This window comes from Aspergillus sclerotioniger, assembly GCF_003184525.1.
Source record: "Aspergillus sclerotioniger CBS 115572 chromosome Unknown BO94scaffold_16, whole genome shotgun sequence".
Taxonomy (NCBI): Eukaryota; Fungi; Ascomycota; class Eurotiomycetes; order Eurotiales; family Aspergillaceae; genus Aspergillus; species Aspergillus sclerotioniger.
Window position 1 is genome coordinate 753,099 of NW_020291006.1, and position 17,674 is coordinate 770,772.

A 17,674-nucleotide genomic window follows, 5' to 3' on the forward strand; every position below is an offset into this window, starting at 1 on the left:
TGCCAAGCCCATAGCTGCGAGTCTGAGACAGGGGCTTCTTGGCTTTCCGCGTGCCAGGGCTGTTCGGAAGCCGCCGATAAGATGTGCCGATTAACCATGTGGGGGCCGATGCGGTCCAGAACATGTCGATGTCAGCATCAAGGTAATCATTCCATTGTCGGCATGGATGCAGTACAAGGAAGATGTGTGATACCAGGTCTACCATGGGTCTGCTGCAGACGGCAGAGAGCAATATTGGCATTTGATCATCGTTATCTCCTGTCTTGCCCCCACCAACCGGAAGGATCGGACGATATTCGCGCAGTGTTTCTTGGGTGCCCAGTTAGGAAAGAGGAGCGCCTATCCATGGAATCTTCCCGTCCGGGTGGCCCTTCCTTTTTTCCCATTGAGTTTCTACCTTCCAAGTTTCCAGGAGGCCTCCTCCATTCCTGAATCACGAGGGGCTTCCCCTCCTCCACTTACGCGTACACTGGGTCACAATTGGTGGAAATGTGCTGTGATGAAGCACCCGTCTCCCGGAACAACATGGCCGTGGACGCCCTCCGACAAACCAAGCTTCGCGGTCGAACCTTAGCACGACCTCCATATGCTTATGGGGTAGCCAGTTTCCTTGAAAGAATAGATGAACCTCATCGGGTTGCGTGTCAGACCATTTTGTCACCCTTTCGGCGAATATCCGGAGGCAAAGGCTGATGCGATTGGATAGTGGGCTATCCAGTCAGCCCGGAAAGGTTCTTCGAAACGGTATTAATTTGTCATTAACAATTCGGGACTGGCTATAAGGATAGGATATCTATTCAGTAGGTGTTGTGGAACTGGTCGTATTCGACCGTGGAGATGTTGATTCAGCGCCGAACGTGCCGGGATAATCTGAAGCATTATCTTGGTCGCTCCCTTGGGCATATATGCAGTCGGACCTAGGAAGAATGCACTCCAAGTCAACAAGAGTCAAGTAATTCTACCTTTGATTAGAACCTGAGTCAGACTCACAAGCGTGTCCGACCCGGGAACATACTAATGATCCTTAGTCCCGACTTGGATTTCACTTAGTGGGCAGTACTAATAGAAGTATATTGCCGTAGCTCATGCCGGCAATTAGTGCAGTCTGCAGCAGTTGTTTAATATATCAATGAGGGATTTCTAGCTCAGGGGGTTGCGAAGGCGTGATGATAAGACAATCTGATGACTGGAGGAAGAAAGGTAGAAAGCCCGGAGAAAACACCCCGACTACACGTGACCTGCGGTATTATGCCTCAGGCTCTAGCGTTGTTTCGTGCGATTTCCCTCACCATAAGTTGTCCCTCGGGTTTTCTGCTGCGTTATGGCCCTTCCCCTATTTATTGATGAAAGCACATCTCCATTCGATGATAATTATTCTCTCTTGACGGGCCCTTGATGGGGGATCTTTATTTGATCTAATCCTCAACTTCCAACCGATTTGGCCTAATATAGTTTGACATTGCTTCTCTATCCAGTCCTTTACATTTACCGAACAAAGTCATCATTCTTGCATGGAACTTGGCTATTACCACATAATTTATCCTTCCACCCTTCTGGCAGCTTTCAGTGTGTTTAGAGGACAGCAATCGTCGTGAAAACACACCCCTCCCAGGCAGCTATACGGTCCTCGAGGCATCCGAACGTACAAAAAAGGAACAGGAAAAGACTAGGGCTATATCACCCCATATTCAACTCATAATGCGAGAGAAGGGTTTGGAAGATTTAATAATTCGGCATCAGGATTAGAATCACGGCCAACAGGCACCGTATTCAGGCAGTTTAGTTTGTAGAGAATTGCTCGGATATATTTCCATCTCAGCCAGAGCCTAGATTACCAATTCATCCAATTAGGCATTTCCGAGGCTTTGATCGAATTATGTAGTGAATATATAACAGTGTTAAGGCAGGACAACCCGGTAACTCATTTCCAAGGCTCGACCTTAATGCAGATTCCATGGCTTTGGACCTCTTTGGTTCAAATCCCGAATAAATAAAATAGCAATAACAGTCGCTTCAAAACCCCGGAAACTCTTGTATTTTGAAAAACATACGAAGCATTCGATGAGGGTGTAGATGTAAAGGCAAGCAAAAGCACAGACGACATGACTGAAGATGGGTCATCTACAAAGTATTTCTGAGCCTATACTTTTCAAACAGGGGGTTTAGTTGCCTTGGTTATGCGATGAGATCGGCTGCAGAGTATCATTCATGACAGAGACTGACTCTGTGGCTGGAATGTTGTTTGATATGTTAGTCCACTCCTTCAGCGTATTCGTATAGGAAAACACCCAATTAGGGCCCCTCTAGGAGTGTGACGTCATCGTATTGATACAAGCTGACCAGCTAACCAAGTCTTCTCTACCAGTGCATACTTTACATAGACACATGCTTTTTATCAAACAGAGAGGATACGGCGATGACATTGCCGAATGCGTGCGAGATAACTCCGAAAACGACCCCCGAATTTGTCATTTTCCAAAGATTCCGTTCCAAGACTCAATCTATGGTGTCAAATGTGTCACGAAAAGAAGAACCTGTCGCTCGCAAAACACTCCTGTCAATTCAAGACTTCCCATCAGCATGACCTTGACTTCCCTCACATAAACTGGGCTTCTTTTCAGTTGAGACCCAACTAGCTTCCGCAGACTTTCGCACCTTGTCCATCTTTTCATTGCTCTTAGAGCCATCATACTCTTTCATCACATAATCATACGTGGGAGGCTTTGGATGGAGTATCCCGGGTCGAGATTTAGAAGAGTCGACTAGATTTGAGCGCTTCCCTTCAGTATCCGCATCCCAATCCATGTTCGAACTCAGACGTGACATGCCGCTCAGGGAGTTTAAGTGGGGTCTTGTCGATACGTCTCTTCTTTGAAGGGGTTTCCTGTTCCTTGTTATCTTTTACCATTCCAGTATTTTCTTGCCCTCGTTTGATAACGGCTTTGGATTCACTGTCTTCCTGCCGAGCGCGCTTGCCGAGCTGCTGCACTGGTTGTTTGGACTCGAACGAAGAACAGCTCTTGAGGACACCGGAGGCTATACCTAAATGAGAACCTAGGATAGATACAGCACGGTCTGGGTCGGACTCGATTGCGGTTTGGAGTTGCCCTTGTGTGAATTGATGTTGGCTCATGGTAGGCTCAAAGCCGGTATTCTGATCGTGGCTGGCCTGAATTGTGACAGCCCCGAGCCGATAATAAGTGAGAAGTTCTCGTAGTGATGACCTTTGTTCATGTTAGTCACATTCATACAGGTTTATTAGATGAACCCACAGTTCTTTCTGTACTTGAGGGATATCAGTCCCGCCAATTTGAAGGGAAGCACTTCGGAACTGGAAGAAGATCGTAGGACTCGTCAAACATGGAGAAGGGTTTGATCTTTTGAAATGGATAGATGAGTCTTGAGTTGGCGATGGTGGCATACATTGCATCTAGCCTGGCGTCGACGATACTAGACCGATCGTAAATAATCGCGAGCTCGCTTTAAGTTTCCTTCTGGAAGGCTTAAAATCGGTCCTTGGTTTTCTTGCCATCCTCCTGAATAGCGCTTAGTTGTTGCTTGGTTTTCTTGACATCCGTGGAAAGGAACTGAATCTTTGGCGTGTTCTGATTCCTTCCATTTCAAGGATATCTAAGTTCTGTCTGCAGGGTCCGTATCTCTTCTGTATTCCGATCTGTTTGTCTGCGAAGTTCATTAACGTCTTTCTGCAAGCTGTGAACGTGCTGTTTCGTTTCCTTGAAGTTCGTGCCCAAACTCAGAAGATGTTCTGTATTTCGCTCGGTTGTCTTTCGAAGATCCTTCAACTCATCCTTCAAGACCTGAAGATCCTGTCGGAAGGTCTGAAATTCTTTTCTGGTTTCGTTGTCACTCATAACAGTCTCAGAGGGGAGACCCTTCAAATTCTCCCTGAAAACTTGGATTTGGTCTCTAATTTCCTTGCGAAAATCTTCCTGCAGGGTCCGCACGAGCCGGGTTACGGCGTCACTGATAATATTTCCGATAGAATGCTCCATTTTGAGTTGGCTGTCAACAGTAACACTTGAGGACATACTGTGTAGGAGGGCATGGTCTTTGATGAGATTTTGGGAGCTGCTGCCTAGGTATAGTGACTTGTTGAGGGGTGGTGGTACCCAGTCGTTACTTTCCGGATAGTCCACGAGAACTTCCTTGACTGACATTCACCATAATCATTCAGGTTGGTGCACCGCAATGATCTCTCTAGGAATGCCTGGGATCTGCTACCACATGGGAATTCTCTACACTGATTATGCCTAACCAGGCAGACTCTAGTCACCACTGTTGATCTCAATTTGGAGATTAACAGGTAATTAACGCCCTATGTGCTTTCCTGCATCTCTACTCCATGAAGCGGATGATTTCCCTGGTGGTAAATTATCTTGTCCTATGAATTCATACAGTTTAGGTTGTGATTTAGGCATACTAGGCTTTAAAGCGACTTCAAAAGGTGATGATAGGCCCGGCACCTCTGAAATTGGACCAACACCTTCACTTCATGGGTAGGTGAAAAATAGATAATTATAGTCTGCTGATAAATACCATTGACCCAGGTCATCCACAACATCACTTCTGCAGTGAATATGGATATTAAGAAAATCAGCACAGGCTTTTACAAACAATATTCTTGTGTGATTGAGCTCCATATCCTCTCTGGTGATGTTAGACATATGACAACTCATATCCTACCCAACATTACCCATTACACGGGCCCTTCCTTTCACCTCATATATTAGTAACGCCTCACCCTAAGCACTTCCTCTGACAAGCCCGTTATGTTCCCATGCACCTCTAGTCCATACAGCGGAAAGTTCTTTCCACCATACACGCCAAATATTTGATCCGATAGAGTCTTCAGGGGAGCATATCATACATGCGGCCAGAAAAATACCCACAAGTGAGACAAATCGATCTCGTTGACCACTTTGCGTATATAGAGATTGAGCGAATCCGCTCTACTCCTTCCTGTCAAGGAACGATGTGCTTATCCAAAGAAGTGTATGTTATCTTACACTTATTCCCGCCCGTGGATAAGGATTCTCACTTTGCGACTGAAGAGTGAATCTAATGAATTATCAAACACTCAACTCAATACTAGAATTGAAATACATAGGACTAACATGGTAAATATCACAACGGGTCAGATCCTAGATAAGGCCTGATGATGGATGAGCTTATCCATTAGACCTCCATAAAGATGTTACCATCAATAGGTAGCCACAATTACCTTATCAGGACAATAACATAATCCGTGCTACATCATACCACACCAAAGAACATGCATCTTCCGTGTAAGTACCCTTCCGAAGGTGCGTGCCAATACCACCTAGTCACCCGCCAACCCTTACATCCCATACATCATTTCCATACCAAACCTACAATACTAATGTTACACGTACTTTCCCCCATCAGAAGTACGCATCCCAAAGGTACACCCAAAGATACCTCCCAAAAAGACCCCCAAAGCAACCAACCGCCTAAAAAAAGCAAATTAAAGCTTATCTCAACACCCCGCTGAGTCATCGCCCAGCCCTTCATCGTTACAATACCGTAAACATACGCGTTACATACCAATACGTGTATGTTGTAAAGTACGAATAAAGTACGTACTTTCTTTCCAACACAAAACCGGAAATAAAATGAACTTATTGCTTATTGTGAGGAACCGATTAGTCAGCGGAACAACATATCCCACTCGGTTCTTTGTTTCTTGGCTTGGCTGTGATGGGTGAAGATAGCGGGAGAGAATATTTCCGGGGTTGGGGAATATCATCTATGCAGTTGTAGAGATGCTTGGTACTTTAGGTCAGGAGGGGCCTGCCATGAATATCCCCGCATTTGGGGTGGTGGGTGGAGTAGGGGTTGGTGTTGGAGTGCGGAGACTAGGTGGTTTTAGGTATGGATGGACGGGCGGGAGGGAGGAAGGGAAGAAGGGAAGGATGAAAACGAGGGACAAGGCAGGGTGGGAGATGGAATCTCGGAGATAGATACTGGGTTGGGGTTGGGGTTGGGCTCTTATGTTGTGGTTTGGTTGTGGGAATGGTGAGGGATTTGAAGTACGGTTATCTGATAGACTTATAGGATACTTGTGACTATCAACTATAAAGGAAAATGAGGAAGGACAGATGGTATACTGTGACACAAGGAGTGACTATTTGAGCTATTAGGTCTGACCTAGCTAATTATCCGGGTATAGTTACAACTATTGTACACGCATTGGTATGCTGATGTTTACAGGAACCGTCCCTCCTTGCTCAACCACTCGCCCATAAAGTTGTACGCAGTGTACAGAGTATTGCCAAACTCACCCGGGTACGACTCACACTCGGTGCAAGTGACAATCGTGTGCTGAGCACCCTCCACAAACGCAATCGCGGCATCCTTGCTCCCCGCCGCCAAGTGGAGCTTCTCGGCGTTGAGGTACTCGTAGTGGCCGGTCATGCCCATGTTGAGCAGCGGGACGGTGATTCCTCCGATGTTACCGAGCGGGGCAGTCTGGCTGGAGTTCCAGACAATACCCTCGAAACCATCGGGCTTGTACTCGAAGTCGTCGGTGGCGCGGATGGCCAGGGTAGACAGGTAACGCTTGATGGTGGTCTTGATGGCACCGCCTTCGAAGTTGTCGGCAAAGTTCTCAAAGTTGGCGGGCACACGGACCGAGGGGACGATCTGCTTGGTGATGGAACCGTTGCGGTGCAGCAAGGGCCACGGGTGGGTGGTGTGGTGGATCCAGCGGGTGTCTTGGGCGAAGAACTTGTTGTTGAAGCCGACGTACATCGAGTCGACGATGTAGAAGGGTTCGTCGTCGCTGAAGATGCCGGTGCCGTTGTTGATGGCGGCCAGGCGGGCTTCGGCGTGCTGGAGGATGCGGTTGTTGCGGGCCACCACGCCGGTCTGGAAGGCCTTTTTGAAGGATGCGGTGTAGTTGGCCCTGGTCTCGGAGAAGCCGTTGGCCGGGTTGTACAGGTTCAGGGACTGGTCGATCTTGGCGCCCGAGTGCTCGTCGATGATGGCCGGGTTGAGACTCAGCAGGGACATGGTGGAGAGACCGTAGTTGGCGTCGATGAGCATGATGCCGTCGGCGGCGGGGAGGTCAGCCATGGCGTCGGAGCAGGGGTAGATGCGCTCGGGGCCATTGCAGGCACTGACGCCGTTCTCGGCGATGTTCTGGTACGCGGTCATCATGGCGCCGCCACCGCTGTGGCCAAAGATGACGACCTTGTCGATCTCGTTCAGGTTGCGCAGGTAGCTCATGCCCTGGGCGATGTTGGTCATCATGTCCTCGAAGTTGAGGTCGGTCATGTAGCCGCTCTTGCTGGCGTCGTTGTTGGCGCAGAAGGTGGTGAAGCCGCGCTTGGGGAGTTCGTGGCAGGCCGAGAAGTTGAGATAATCCTGCTCGGCGTGCATCACGTAGACACCGATGCGGGACAGCGGACTGGTGGCATTGGGGCGATAGAGACCGCCCTCGACTCCATCATCGTCAAAGTCGATGAGAATGGGGTCGGGCAGACCATAGGAGGTGGTGGCGGTGACTCCAGAAAGAGCACCGAGAGCCACAAGGCCGAAGGCTGCAGCTTTGACCATCTTGACTGTTGTGAGGATGAGAGTGGTGTATCAAATGTTGGCACTGGACGGGTTTATATAGTTTTGCAGGGTAGTCAGCTAGGCCAAGAGCGCAGGTTTATCAAGTACAGTGGGACTGATGACGAGTGCTGCAGTAGATCGTTTCTTGGAAAGCCACTGTTGGGTTCCAGCCGACGGTGTGACCGTGAATGGGTCCATGATTAGACCGTCGTACGATACGCAGGATATCAGTTACTAGGTAGATATCAAACTAGCAGAGGTTAGAGTATGGTTTACTTGGCAGTGCAAGGTACCGTGGGTTGAACTCGTTTGACCAATGCGATATCGGCTGCCTCGCACATGCAGTTTCTGCAGCCGAGAACATCTCATTCGTCATCGAGGCAGTACTACTGCATAGTCTGCATAAGCTGCTCGGTTGCAGGCATCTGCAGACATCTGCAGACACGTTTGGACTAGCTGGGGTATCGTGGAGGTCGAGGTTATCTCCGACTGCATCCCGGAAGGGTAACTACCGCCGAGCGACCAACCCTAACGGCAGATGACGGATCCCACTACTGCACCAGGCGAAGGAAAAGGTAATATGCTTCCGGTGTTGTTCTTATTGGAACCCACTGATCGTCGGAATACTTATCAATTCCGATCAGTTGAAACCGCTACCAGTTTTTCATCCAGTGAGCAGGCCATATCACCAACATGAGGTGGATGCAGCATACCAGGCGTCGTCACAGACGGCACGATATCTGCCGTGGTCTTCATCAATTGTGGCGCCATTGTAAGTCTGTTGGTTGTTGAGACGGCCTCGACTAGTTGCACTCGAGGGTATGCGGACTCTAGACCTATTCGAGTTCAGTCAGATGGATCTCCGTATGCTTGTATGTAGCCAGGCACCTGCATAAGTGAGGGACGTGGAGAAGTACGTCGCTTTGTATTGTATCCGAAAGCTTCAGAGTCCGAAGGGCACGGCTGTAGTGAGGCTTCGTAGCTAGAAATAACAAGCCTGCCGCATTCAATGGTTGAAGCATTATCCGTTGTCAATATTCAATGCACCAGGACGATAGCACGTGTAGCGGAGAACAACTAGGCTATACAGGTAATAGTAGTGAGTAGGAGAGATGCAAATTCGGTAACCTGATCAGAAAGGCGCGTTAGATACAGCAGAAAAGGCGAGACCATCAGGTGATCTACATTCACTAACCGTTCCTCTCGGTTGACATGCTCCAGTTTGGTCACTCTCACAACATTAAATACTTACCACATGCCCTGCATTCCAACGCTATATCCATCACTATCACCGTATTCGCAATACGCATCATCAATCCTGTCCATGCAACTCCACGCCAGCCTTTCGGTGTGATCAGCCCGCGCCTTGCGCAATCCATAGAGAAGCATCAGCCCCAGAGGTGACTGCCATGGTGGTGATCTTGACGGGGAGGTAGCTAGGGTGCTGATCGATCGTAATAGCCGTAGGAGAAGTATCAATTAATGTCTGGCGGAGACTGGCTCTGCCAACATCCTGGGACCTCTCGAGGGTACAGAGACGCGATAGCTCCTGGAATCACATGCAAAAGACGGCCACCAGGACATCTTAAACAAATGCAGCGTGGTACCCCAGTCAACTGCTCGCTCCAACGTGTGAGGTGTATGTATGACTGGACTGTTGAACAGAAGATAAACCCCGGGGACCTTGGGCTTAGCAGACCAATAATTTTGGTGATGCTGAAGGCGGCGAATATGATGGAGGGGGCCACCTTATATTCATTTGTTAGTGAATGGTCATGGAAGTAACGGCATGGAGTCGTAGAGATGGATGAGAAAAGGAAGCGGATACACCTTGTGTTTTGCGCCTGTCCAGACGGAGATCAAGCTAGGAGATGACGATCCATTATCTAGAGTGAGAGAAATACAAAGAAGGGGGTTGGAGGGGGAAAATATGAACAGCGTGACACCGATGTTCATGTCCTGATTGCGACGAGCATGATCGGCCATCCATGGAATGACGATACTGTTGGGCCATGTTGCGCTGCGAAGGAGATGAACCACCGATTATCTACCCTGTCGCGAGGCACAATAGGAAAGCATCGTTAACCTCCGGGTTGCGGCGGAGTAGCACAGAATAATGCCCCGGTAGGTGCCAGTGAGGCCGAGAGCTTGCGTGATAGGATAGCCATTGAGGGCGATATCTATTGTCAATATTGGAGACTGTGGCAAGAGAGGACCTGCCCCCGACAGTCCTCTAATAAGGCATACACGATGTAGGAGCCCATAGCCAGCCAAGAAAGGTTATTGCCTTTACCCTGAGATCCTCTTGCATTCTCATCACCTTGGCGTACTACTCATTTCAACAGCGGGTAGTCAGCCTCGGTTCAGCCGGATTCCTTGCACCAAGAGTGGCTATTGAAACCACAAAATCAATATTCTCTTCCCCAGTCGCACAGTCAGAGTAATCGGCAGTGTTAACCCTGGGATCAAAATTGTCGTTAATCGCGTACCCCACAGCAATGGACCACTAATCCTGGTCCTGATATAGGTCTTCTTATCGCGAAGGCGCTGTCATCGATGGCATTGATGACTTCATTACCCGCGAAAGACTTGGGGCGTTTAATTTGTTGGACTATCACGTGGGTATAGCGTGTGTACAGGCTGTCTCCCACGCAGAGAAAATAATTTTTTTTCGATCAACTGCATCGAGTGTGAGATGGTAAATGCCTGCCTTGACTAGCAACGCACGCACTCAAGTACAACCTTTCCCGCATACAAACAGATCACATTGCCGATGACTTTCTGCGGGATAGGAATATCGCAAACGCAAAGTAACCTCGATAGGGGCGAGTATAGCTCGACAGTAATCCTCTCATGTACCTCTGCGGGGGTCAATAATGGTCCACTTAAATTGATGAGGTGGCAGTCAACTCCAGGATATAGCTTAATCATAGGATCGGCAAATCTAGATATGGGGTGGTTAGAAATGGGCGTTGTAATTGCTGGAGAAAAAGCTCTGACATCCCAACCAGCCTCCATGATATACGACAGGCCTATCTGCGGGTGTATGTCGCTGATATTCGCTAGAGTACAAACGATGAGGACTTTTTTGACTGTCATGTTTAGCTTGATGTTCTTTTTTTTTTCTCTTGATAGAAAAGAAGAATATAAGGATGACTGGATTGGATTGGTTGATAGTGCAACTCGGCCAGTACAGAGTACTTCGTCAGCGAAACTGTGGCGTCGATAAGGTTCGCTGAATCGAAACTCAGCTGCGATGGGTGGAACGGTGAGATACAATCAGAACTTCCAGTGGATACCACCTTACATCGCGAGTGCCATCTACCCCCAGAGCAATAGTGGGTCGAGGCGGATAAAACATATACAGCTCGACAACCCAATCCCCACAATCAAGACAACTGCCAAGAGACCGTAGGCATCAGAGTAATACCCAGGAGGATAATAATTTACGAGATAGCAGCACCATCAAACACACCCGAAAATCAAATGGTACCATACCCTGATAATGTACATAAACGCTCAATAAACCCATACCCAAACATATCCATACGTCATCCAGCGCCATATAAACAAATAAATCATATCCATCACGTAGTATCACATATTCTCTCTCCGACGACGTTCGATAGCTGCCTCGAATGATCGGATTGTTTCTAGTGGTCGCTCGAATCGGTATCGGGTGGGGTTGGATAGGTCGGGTTCGGCTGGTTTTGTTAGTAGTGTGCCTTGGGTGATGGAGGGGGAGTGGGAAGGGTAACATACTGATCACCTTGCCCTCGCGATCGCGATGCTGCATCGAGCGTAGAGAGAATCCGGTAGAGCCAACGCTGTAGACTATGTTTTGTTAGTGGGGAGGTCCCTGTAGGAGAGGGACAGACGGGTTGACGTACCGGCCTCTTCACCTCGAAGGGCTGAATTCGGGTCCGATTTGCTAGACAAGGAGCTTTTCCCGGCCGAGTGGCCTGTTTCGGGACGATCGTTGGCGACGTCAGGAGCAGACATGGTGGTTGGTAGTATGGTATGGTGTGGTGTGGTGTAGTTTGGTAGTGTCAGGGTTAATCTTAGGCAGAGGAACCACGGTTGATATAAGTGCGGTGGGCGCCGGAAGTCCAGGAAACAAAGAGCCAGACAGGCGGGCTATAAATGGACGGCTGCAGCAAGTCAGCATGATTGAGTTTTGTGTGTGGAAGCGAGCTGCAGCATCACGCAAGACGGGCCAATGAAGGGCATGAGATGGTGAGGTCTCAGCCGGTTCTGTGACGCGGCCGTCCGGGGGGTCCGTGACGTTGGCCGGCCCTCTTTTTGGGGGCAAAAGGCCGTGGCCCATTGGTTGGGTCACTGCCAAGCTTCCGCTACTGCGCAAAACCAAGGCTTATCCGGGGATGCCACCAATCAGAGAGGGTTCTTCCCTGGCCGCAAAAAAGATGGGCCGCGCAAGCACGGGGCTGAGGCCGTGGCAATTGCTGGTCTAGGCAACCATGTTCGGGCTGTTCCTGGCAGAGTGTATTTTTATCCTTCGGCCGCTTTGGTCAGGGTCTGGTGCAGATGCAGAATGGTCTGGATCCCGCCACGGAACTTGGCTGGGGACAGCTATTCTTTCAGATGTTCTGAGAGTGGAGGCTGTCACTTCCCCATCCGTCTGGTTTATCCCTACCGAAAGTAGACACGGGAGAAGGGATTTCTCATAGCCACCCGTCATGGTGACATCTGAAACCCGGTCACATGTTGATCACGCCCCAGCGATCCTCTGCCGTTCCTTACCACGAACGACGGGGTCAACGAGGCGGTGCGCCGCTATGGCCCGTGTCGGCTACATATAGTAACAGTTTCAGATTGATGTTTCAATCACACGATGACTATCATGACGAATTGATATCGTCAGCGCTGATCTGACTCATCGATCCTCAGGATTGGCACCATTTTTAACTAATAGTGAGAATCGGACAAGGAATACTCCGATTTCCACTAAGCAGCATATCGTTGGATAAAAGAGGTTCAGCTACGCCTCAGTTGGTAGGGGAATGTCTCGGACAAAGAATACGCATGAGGGAAAGAATACTTCCGAGAGTGTTCCGCAGGGATTTAATGCAGGGGTGTCGATCACAAGGAATTATGAACTGCGTGTTGCCCTGCATAAACCTATGATTCTCCCCTGTACTTGTTGGAACAGACGTGTGATACTGACAGTGATATGTTAAGTAGATAGCATAACTCTACCAATATTCAACAAGTGCCTCGAGGTGCTCACGTCAATATGGCATGGTCAGTGGGCCTGAAATTGGAGAGCCATCAGGTTTTAGTGTTTCGCGATTATCGGAATTAATTTCCAGATCAAGAAAGTGTGAAGCTAATGTTGACAGAATATAATCTTGGCGTGAGGTGGATATCTGTGTTAAGATTAGATTATGCGTCGTACATAATACGCAATGACTTGATGGCAGTGCTGTTAGTTCCTGCAGGGTTAGTTGTTGGTTTAGCTTTTTCTGAAGTGGATGTATGAAATGGTCATACGTGAGCATGGCATGGCACTTTGAAACATTCTCTGCTTGGATGACCCAGATTGAGCTTACATGTGCTATATGATAGGAGAAAACAAAACGTCCAACAATGTGGTTCACACAAAGCCTCTCGATCAATCAATCAATCCTTCACATACGTGGTAAATCCTATAGCTCTTCAGAATATGAGTTCAGCAAACCATTCCTGGCATGGATATCCTCAAGATAAACCACTCTGATACCACAATCAAGCGATCAGTTCATCACATACTCTATTATTCTCGAGGATATAGTTGAGCTACATAAATAATATTCTGGAATATTTGTAAGTCAATCATTCCCATCAGTAGAGAAGTTTCACGTTTGGAGAAACGTATATACCCATGTCGGGACAACTCCCTGAAGAAGGATATGTCCGGATCCACCGAGACTTTACTCCATACACATCTAGAGAATAACGGAGAGAGGGGGGGGGAGAAGTCAAGGCGAAAAGACGGTGTGGATGATCCACGCTGGAGGTGTTTGGAGGTATCCATACTATGGAAATTGTGGGGCGTTTGATCGATCCATCCAGAGTTTAGGCAGCATTGTTCCATGGATTGAGATGAAGATGAATGAGTGGATATATTGTGTGGGACTTGGGACGGGTAGAGAAAAGGTGTTGATGTCGAGGAAGCATATTTCAAAAGTGCAAGTGCTTGTGGTATTCGAGTTGCTGTCTTGGAAGAGCTTGAGGCAGTGTTTGTTTCTATGTCTCTTGGATTCATTGCGATAGAGGGTATGGACTGTGATCGGGTGCTAAGCTTGGTACAATTCTGGTTATCCTGTGCTGGGATAAGTGAGAACATGTGGCAGGGCTGATGTGAATGGTTTCGACTACGTGGGTAGGTGTCTGTCGTCAGTGTTGATTGAACAGCTGCATGAAGGCCAGAGTTGAAGAGATGGTCTGTTGGTCCGAGCTTTTTAAGGGTAGCATATCTCTACAGCGTGGATGGGTCTACAGCGTGTATGGGGAGGCGCTGCCGGGACACCTCTTCCTATGTAAGGACCGTTGGTCGTACCCAGGAAATCAGACGATGATGGCACAACGGAGACCACGGGCCTGCAAACGGAGCTAATGAGTTTTGAAGGTCCTACTGCCCTGACCCATGTTCAGAGCCATGGCGAGGACTTTACCCTCTGCCTTGCTGGCTTTCGCTGGAGGACGAGGTGCAAGGTTGTTTCATCCCCGAGCTTCCTTGTGCAGACTTCCTGATTGTAAACCAAGTCGCCACCTGAGTAGTCTGATAGCAGACTAGCGTCATGGGAGCTCGACTGGATCATCTCTGGCATACTTGTCGCGCAATTGCAACCTGTAGCGCACCGACAGACCACCCAGTTCAGACAGGGACAATAATCCGGAGAAGCCCAAGTACGACGACGTGCCCATCAGGCGATGACGAGGGCCACAGTCGTGGCGTGTCCACTTTGAATCCATACAAGACCCTGACACTCACCGCAGACCAGACAGGAATGCCGCCGCCTCAGCCTAAATCTGCATCACCCAATTATCGCACCAGTAGGCGTTTCATTGTCGAGCCGAAGGGTTGGACTCTCGAGCTCGCGCCGACGTGTCACAATAGAGCCTATGCGACCGTGCTTGTAGCTGCCATTATGTTATGCGCTAGAGACCACAACTGCCCAGGTCATCACACAGATTGAGTGGAGGATAAGTCTCCATACGGACGTGGCGCATTGGAGTCCTGAGCGTAGCGACTCCGGACCGTCCTAACCTTGGGGTTCTGAACGTTTGGTCGGCGGTAAGAAAGGACGGTTGGCTGGCACGTTCGAAAGTCATCGACAATGCAGCTCTAAAGCCCGTCCGTGACCGTCTGCAGCAGCACTCGATTCATGGTATGCGAGTACCGATCCCATCGATCGGTAGCTAAGGAATGGAGATCACATTCGATCGAACTAAGAGCCAAAGCTTCATCAGAAAATGACTGCATAAAAGAAGCACTGACAACAAAGAATACTTACCTTAGCTGCCAATAGGCACAGCTTCCTCGACTGACTGACTCAAGGGTGTGGGGTGAGAACGAGCATCTCAGTGATAAAGGACGGTGAACACGCCGCCTGCATCGGAGCAACTGGTCCTGTTGCTGATGCTCGTATTCCGACATGACTTGTCGCCAAGGGGAGATACCCCGCGCGGGTGGTTGACAAGTCGGCCGCGCGCAACGAGATCCCGTGTCGCATCCCAAGCCGGTGAGTCCCGTGACCACACCCTCGAATATCTTGGCTGCCGGCATTGGGTAATCCTTTGTCAGGATAAGCCGGTGCACAGACGATGCAGCATTCGCTAGCCTCGAGATGTCCTTGATTTCGTGCAATTGCGTGCAATGCACCCATAGGGGATACCTACCTTGCTATTGCCTTTTGTAGAAGGCAGCGTGAGTGCTCCACCGCGGTAACTATCCGACACTAACCCCAGGCCGATGTATCACTCCCCAGCTCGTAAACTGTCCAGCTGCCACATTTGACCGTAATAAGCCGAACAGTTATAGGCGTCAGCAGGATTCCACACGGCAGACAAAAGTTCACGGAATCCTTCCACGGAGACCAGTTGCCGCTTTGGGCAACAGACGACGTTTGTCCAGACGGTGAAGGAGAGGGAACGTCAGCTTATGGGGTCCACAGGCTGTCAACCACATGGAATGGCTCTTGCAGCGGCACAATTTGCCGTGTGAGCAACGAGTACAGAGTGTGATGGGATAATTGTTGTTCCAATGCGCGAGGTCATGCTACCCAGGAAAATGCTAGGATGTTGCAGCATCGGAAGTACCGATCCCTGCTTGTGTGGGTTGCACAGATAGAGTCCGGCGACTGGTCGGGTGATGTAGCATCGAGCTGTTATTGACCGCAGTGATAGGAGTCAAGGTGCTGAATTCTAATGGCGCAGATTGACAAAAGACAATGGAAATATTTGAGGGCTTATTTCATGGGACAGCTGGTGATCTTCCCTGCTGTTGCTCATATACAAAAGCTCTAGGTATGTTTTCATTCACTAGCGTTAGTGGTGTAGCGGTAACATTCAACCCTTCCATTCGGATTGTGAGGTTGGGCTCTGGGTTCGACTCCCAGCTAACGCATTTAACAAGATTTCTTTTTTGTTTCCTACCGATCATCTTAGCATCTTTTATTTTTGCATCATATGTTGGAAGCCGACTTACTTGACTTGTCACTTAGGACTTTCTGATGGGGATCAATCGGAATTGACACTGGTGTCCCATCTGTACTATATGCCAAGATGACCGATTGGGTGAGGTGCGGCTAAAAAGTTGATCGTCGTGCAACCGGGACTCTCCCGTAGAGCCCTTGTTTACTCCTGACTCCCCTTGGTCTTCTACGTAGGACAATTGACAGCCAACACATGTAATGTCGTCAAAGTCTCTCTTTTGCCTAGGCCAGTGCCTGCGAGGTAAGGCGAGCACATACCGGATTACCCGGCAGGTCTCCGAGTTCGTCTATTTTGCCGCGTCCGTACCTGTCATCCCCAAGTCGGCTCATAATGGATACTAAGAGGCCATAGGGACCAACACGATAATCGCGTTGTCGTGAAGAGTGTTGAAGGACACTGGCGCCTTCATAACGAACGTGACATCCTCAGCCGGTTTCAGAGTCGCTGCCCGAATCTGCGCCCTCTCCTAGATGAGATACAAGATCCGGTGGAGCCCCCAGCTATAATACTGAAATACCTCGATGACGACGTGACACGGGCCTCCAGGAAACAGAGACTTACCAGGCAAGAGATCAAATACGTGGCGAAGAACGTTTTGGAAGCCCTGCAGGTGTTGCATGAGGATGGCTATGTCCATACAGGTATGAGAATCTCCATACCTCCACGGATGGTGTGCCTGTTCTGACAGTCCTTCTAGACATAAAACCGAGTAACATTCTCGTCAACTACGGCCAGGGCGAAAGGCGATTTTCGGACGTCCAATTGGCTGACTGTGGGGGGGGGGTTGTCCCTAGTGATTCCGAGTACGCCGTGGATGGCGTACCGACCGGAACTAGTCTCTTTCGGGCCCCCGAGGTTCATCTTGAGATACCATGGGGCCCCGCTGCAGATATCTGGAGTTTTGGAGTGACCGGCTTCTCAAGTTGTCGTGGCAGAGCTAATACTTCAACAGCTGATCAACCTGATTTGGGGGTTCAACTTCCACCTGTTCGAGCCCGATGTACCTGAAGGGCACAAATTGTACGACGTTAAGATTGTGGTGCTGCACCATCAGTGGTTTGGGCCATTTCCCATCTCCTACAAGGAGATTGCCGATGAGGAGACACAAGAAACCATTATGCGCATCATGTCTGTTATCCCGCCCGAGAAACTGAAACCGTTTCGATTTATCGGCAAGAGAGAGATCTGCGATGCCGACAAAGCATTTGTCCTCAAGATTATGAAGCTCGACCCAAGAGATCGACCTACGGCGAAGGAGCTTTTGCAGGATGAGTGGTTCACCGAGCGGTCGGAAAGGACGGTGGGATGGTATTCTAAACAGGAGTGGGAGCAGATGAACAAACTGGGCAGTAACTAG

At 49.2% G+C, this 17,674-nt stretch overlaps 5 protein-coding genes and 1 non-coding gene across 6 annotated transcripts; 2 read left to right on the plus strand and 4 right to left on the minus strand.

Moving 5' to 3' along the window:
• Positions 1-3,620: 3,620 nt before the first annotated feature.
• BO94DRAFT_547053 (uncharacterized protein) lies at positions 3,621-4,178 on the minus strand (the record flags this gene model as incomplete). Its single annotated transcript, XM_025613313.1, has 1 exon — positions 3,621-4,178. The coding sequence occupies one exon, from the start codon at positions 4,176-4,178 to the stop codon at positions 3,621-3,623; it is 558 nt and encodes a 185-aa protein (XP_025466894.1).
• Positions 4,179-6,189: 2,011 nt separating this feature from the next.
• BO94DRAFT_598108 (uncharacterized protein) lies at positions 6,190-7,422 on the minus strand (the record flags this gene model as incomplete). The annotated part of the gene is made up of 2 exons (XM_025616283.1): positions 6,190-6,612; positions 6,673-7,422. 2 exons carry the CDS (start codon positions 7,420-7,422, stop codon positions 6,247-6,249), a joined length of 1,116 nt encoding a protein of 371 aa, XP_025466895.1. The 3' UTR covers positions 6,190-6,246.
• A 3,774-nt stretch (positions 7,423-11,196) lies between these two features.
• On the minus strand, positions 11,197-11,601 carry BO94DRAFT_467734 (DUF2406 domain-containing protein; the record flags this gene model as incomplete). The annotated part of the gene is made up of 3 exons (XM_025608218.1): positions 11,197-11,303; positions 11,362-11,433; positions 11,490-11,601. The coding sequence occupies 3 exons, from the start codon at positions 11,599-11,601 to the stop codon at positions 11,197-11,199; spliced, it is 291 nt and encodes a 96-aa protein (XP_025466896.1).
• Positions 11,602-13,245: 1,644 nt separating this feature from the next.
• Positions 13,246-14,172, minus strand: BO94DRAFT_99879 (uncharacterized protein). The gene has a single exon (XM_025617784.1). The coding sequence runs from the start codon at positions 13,943-13,945 to the stop codon at positions 13,373-13,375; it is 573 nt and encodes a 190-aa protein (XP_025466897.1). The 5' UTR covers positions 13,946-14,172; the 3' UTR covers positions 13,246-13,372.
• Positions 14,173-16,146: 1,974 nt separating this feature from the next.
• Positions 16,147-16,228, plus strand: BO94DRAFT_t177. The gene has a single exon. It is a non-coding gene; the product is annotated as a tRNA-Gly (tRNA).
• A 286-nt stretch (positions 16,229-16,514) lies between these two features.
• Positions 16,515-17,674, plus strand: BO94DRAFT_467786 (kinase-like protein; the record flags this gene model as incomplete). The annotated part of the gene is made up of 4 exons (XM_025608223.1): positions 16,515-16,615; positions 16,669-16,958; positions 17,015-17,223; positions 17,255-17,674. The coding sequence occupies 4 exons, from the start codon at positions 16,515-16,517 to the stop codon at positions 17,672-17,674; spliced, it is 1,020 nt and encodes a 339-aa protein (XP_025466898.1).

Coding starts and splice junctions, on each gene's coding strand:
- BO94DRAFT_99879 (XM_025617784.1), bottom strand. CDS start 13,945: ATGTTCTCACTTATCCCAGCACAGGATAACCAGAATTGTACCAAGCTT.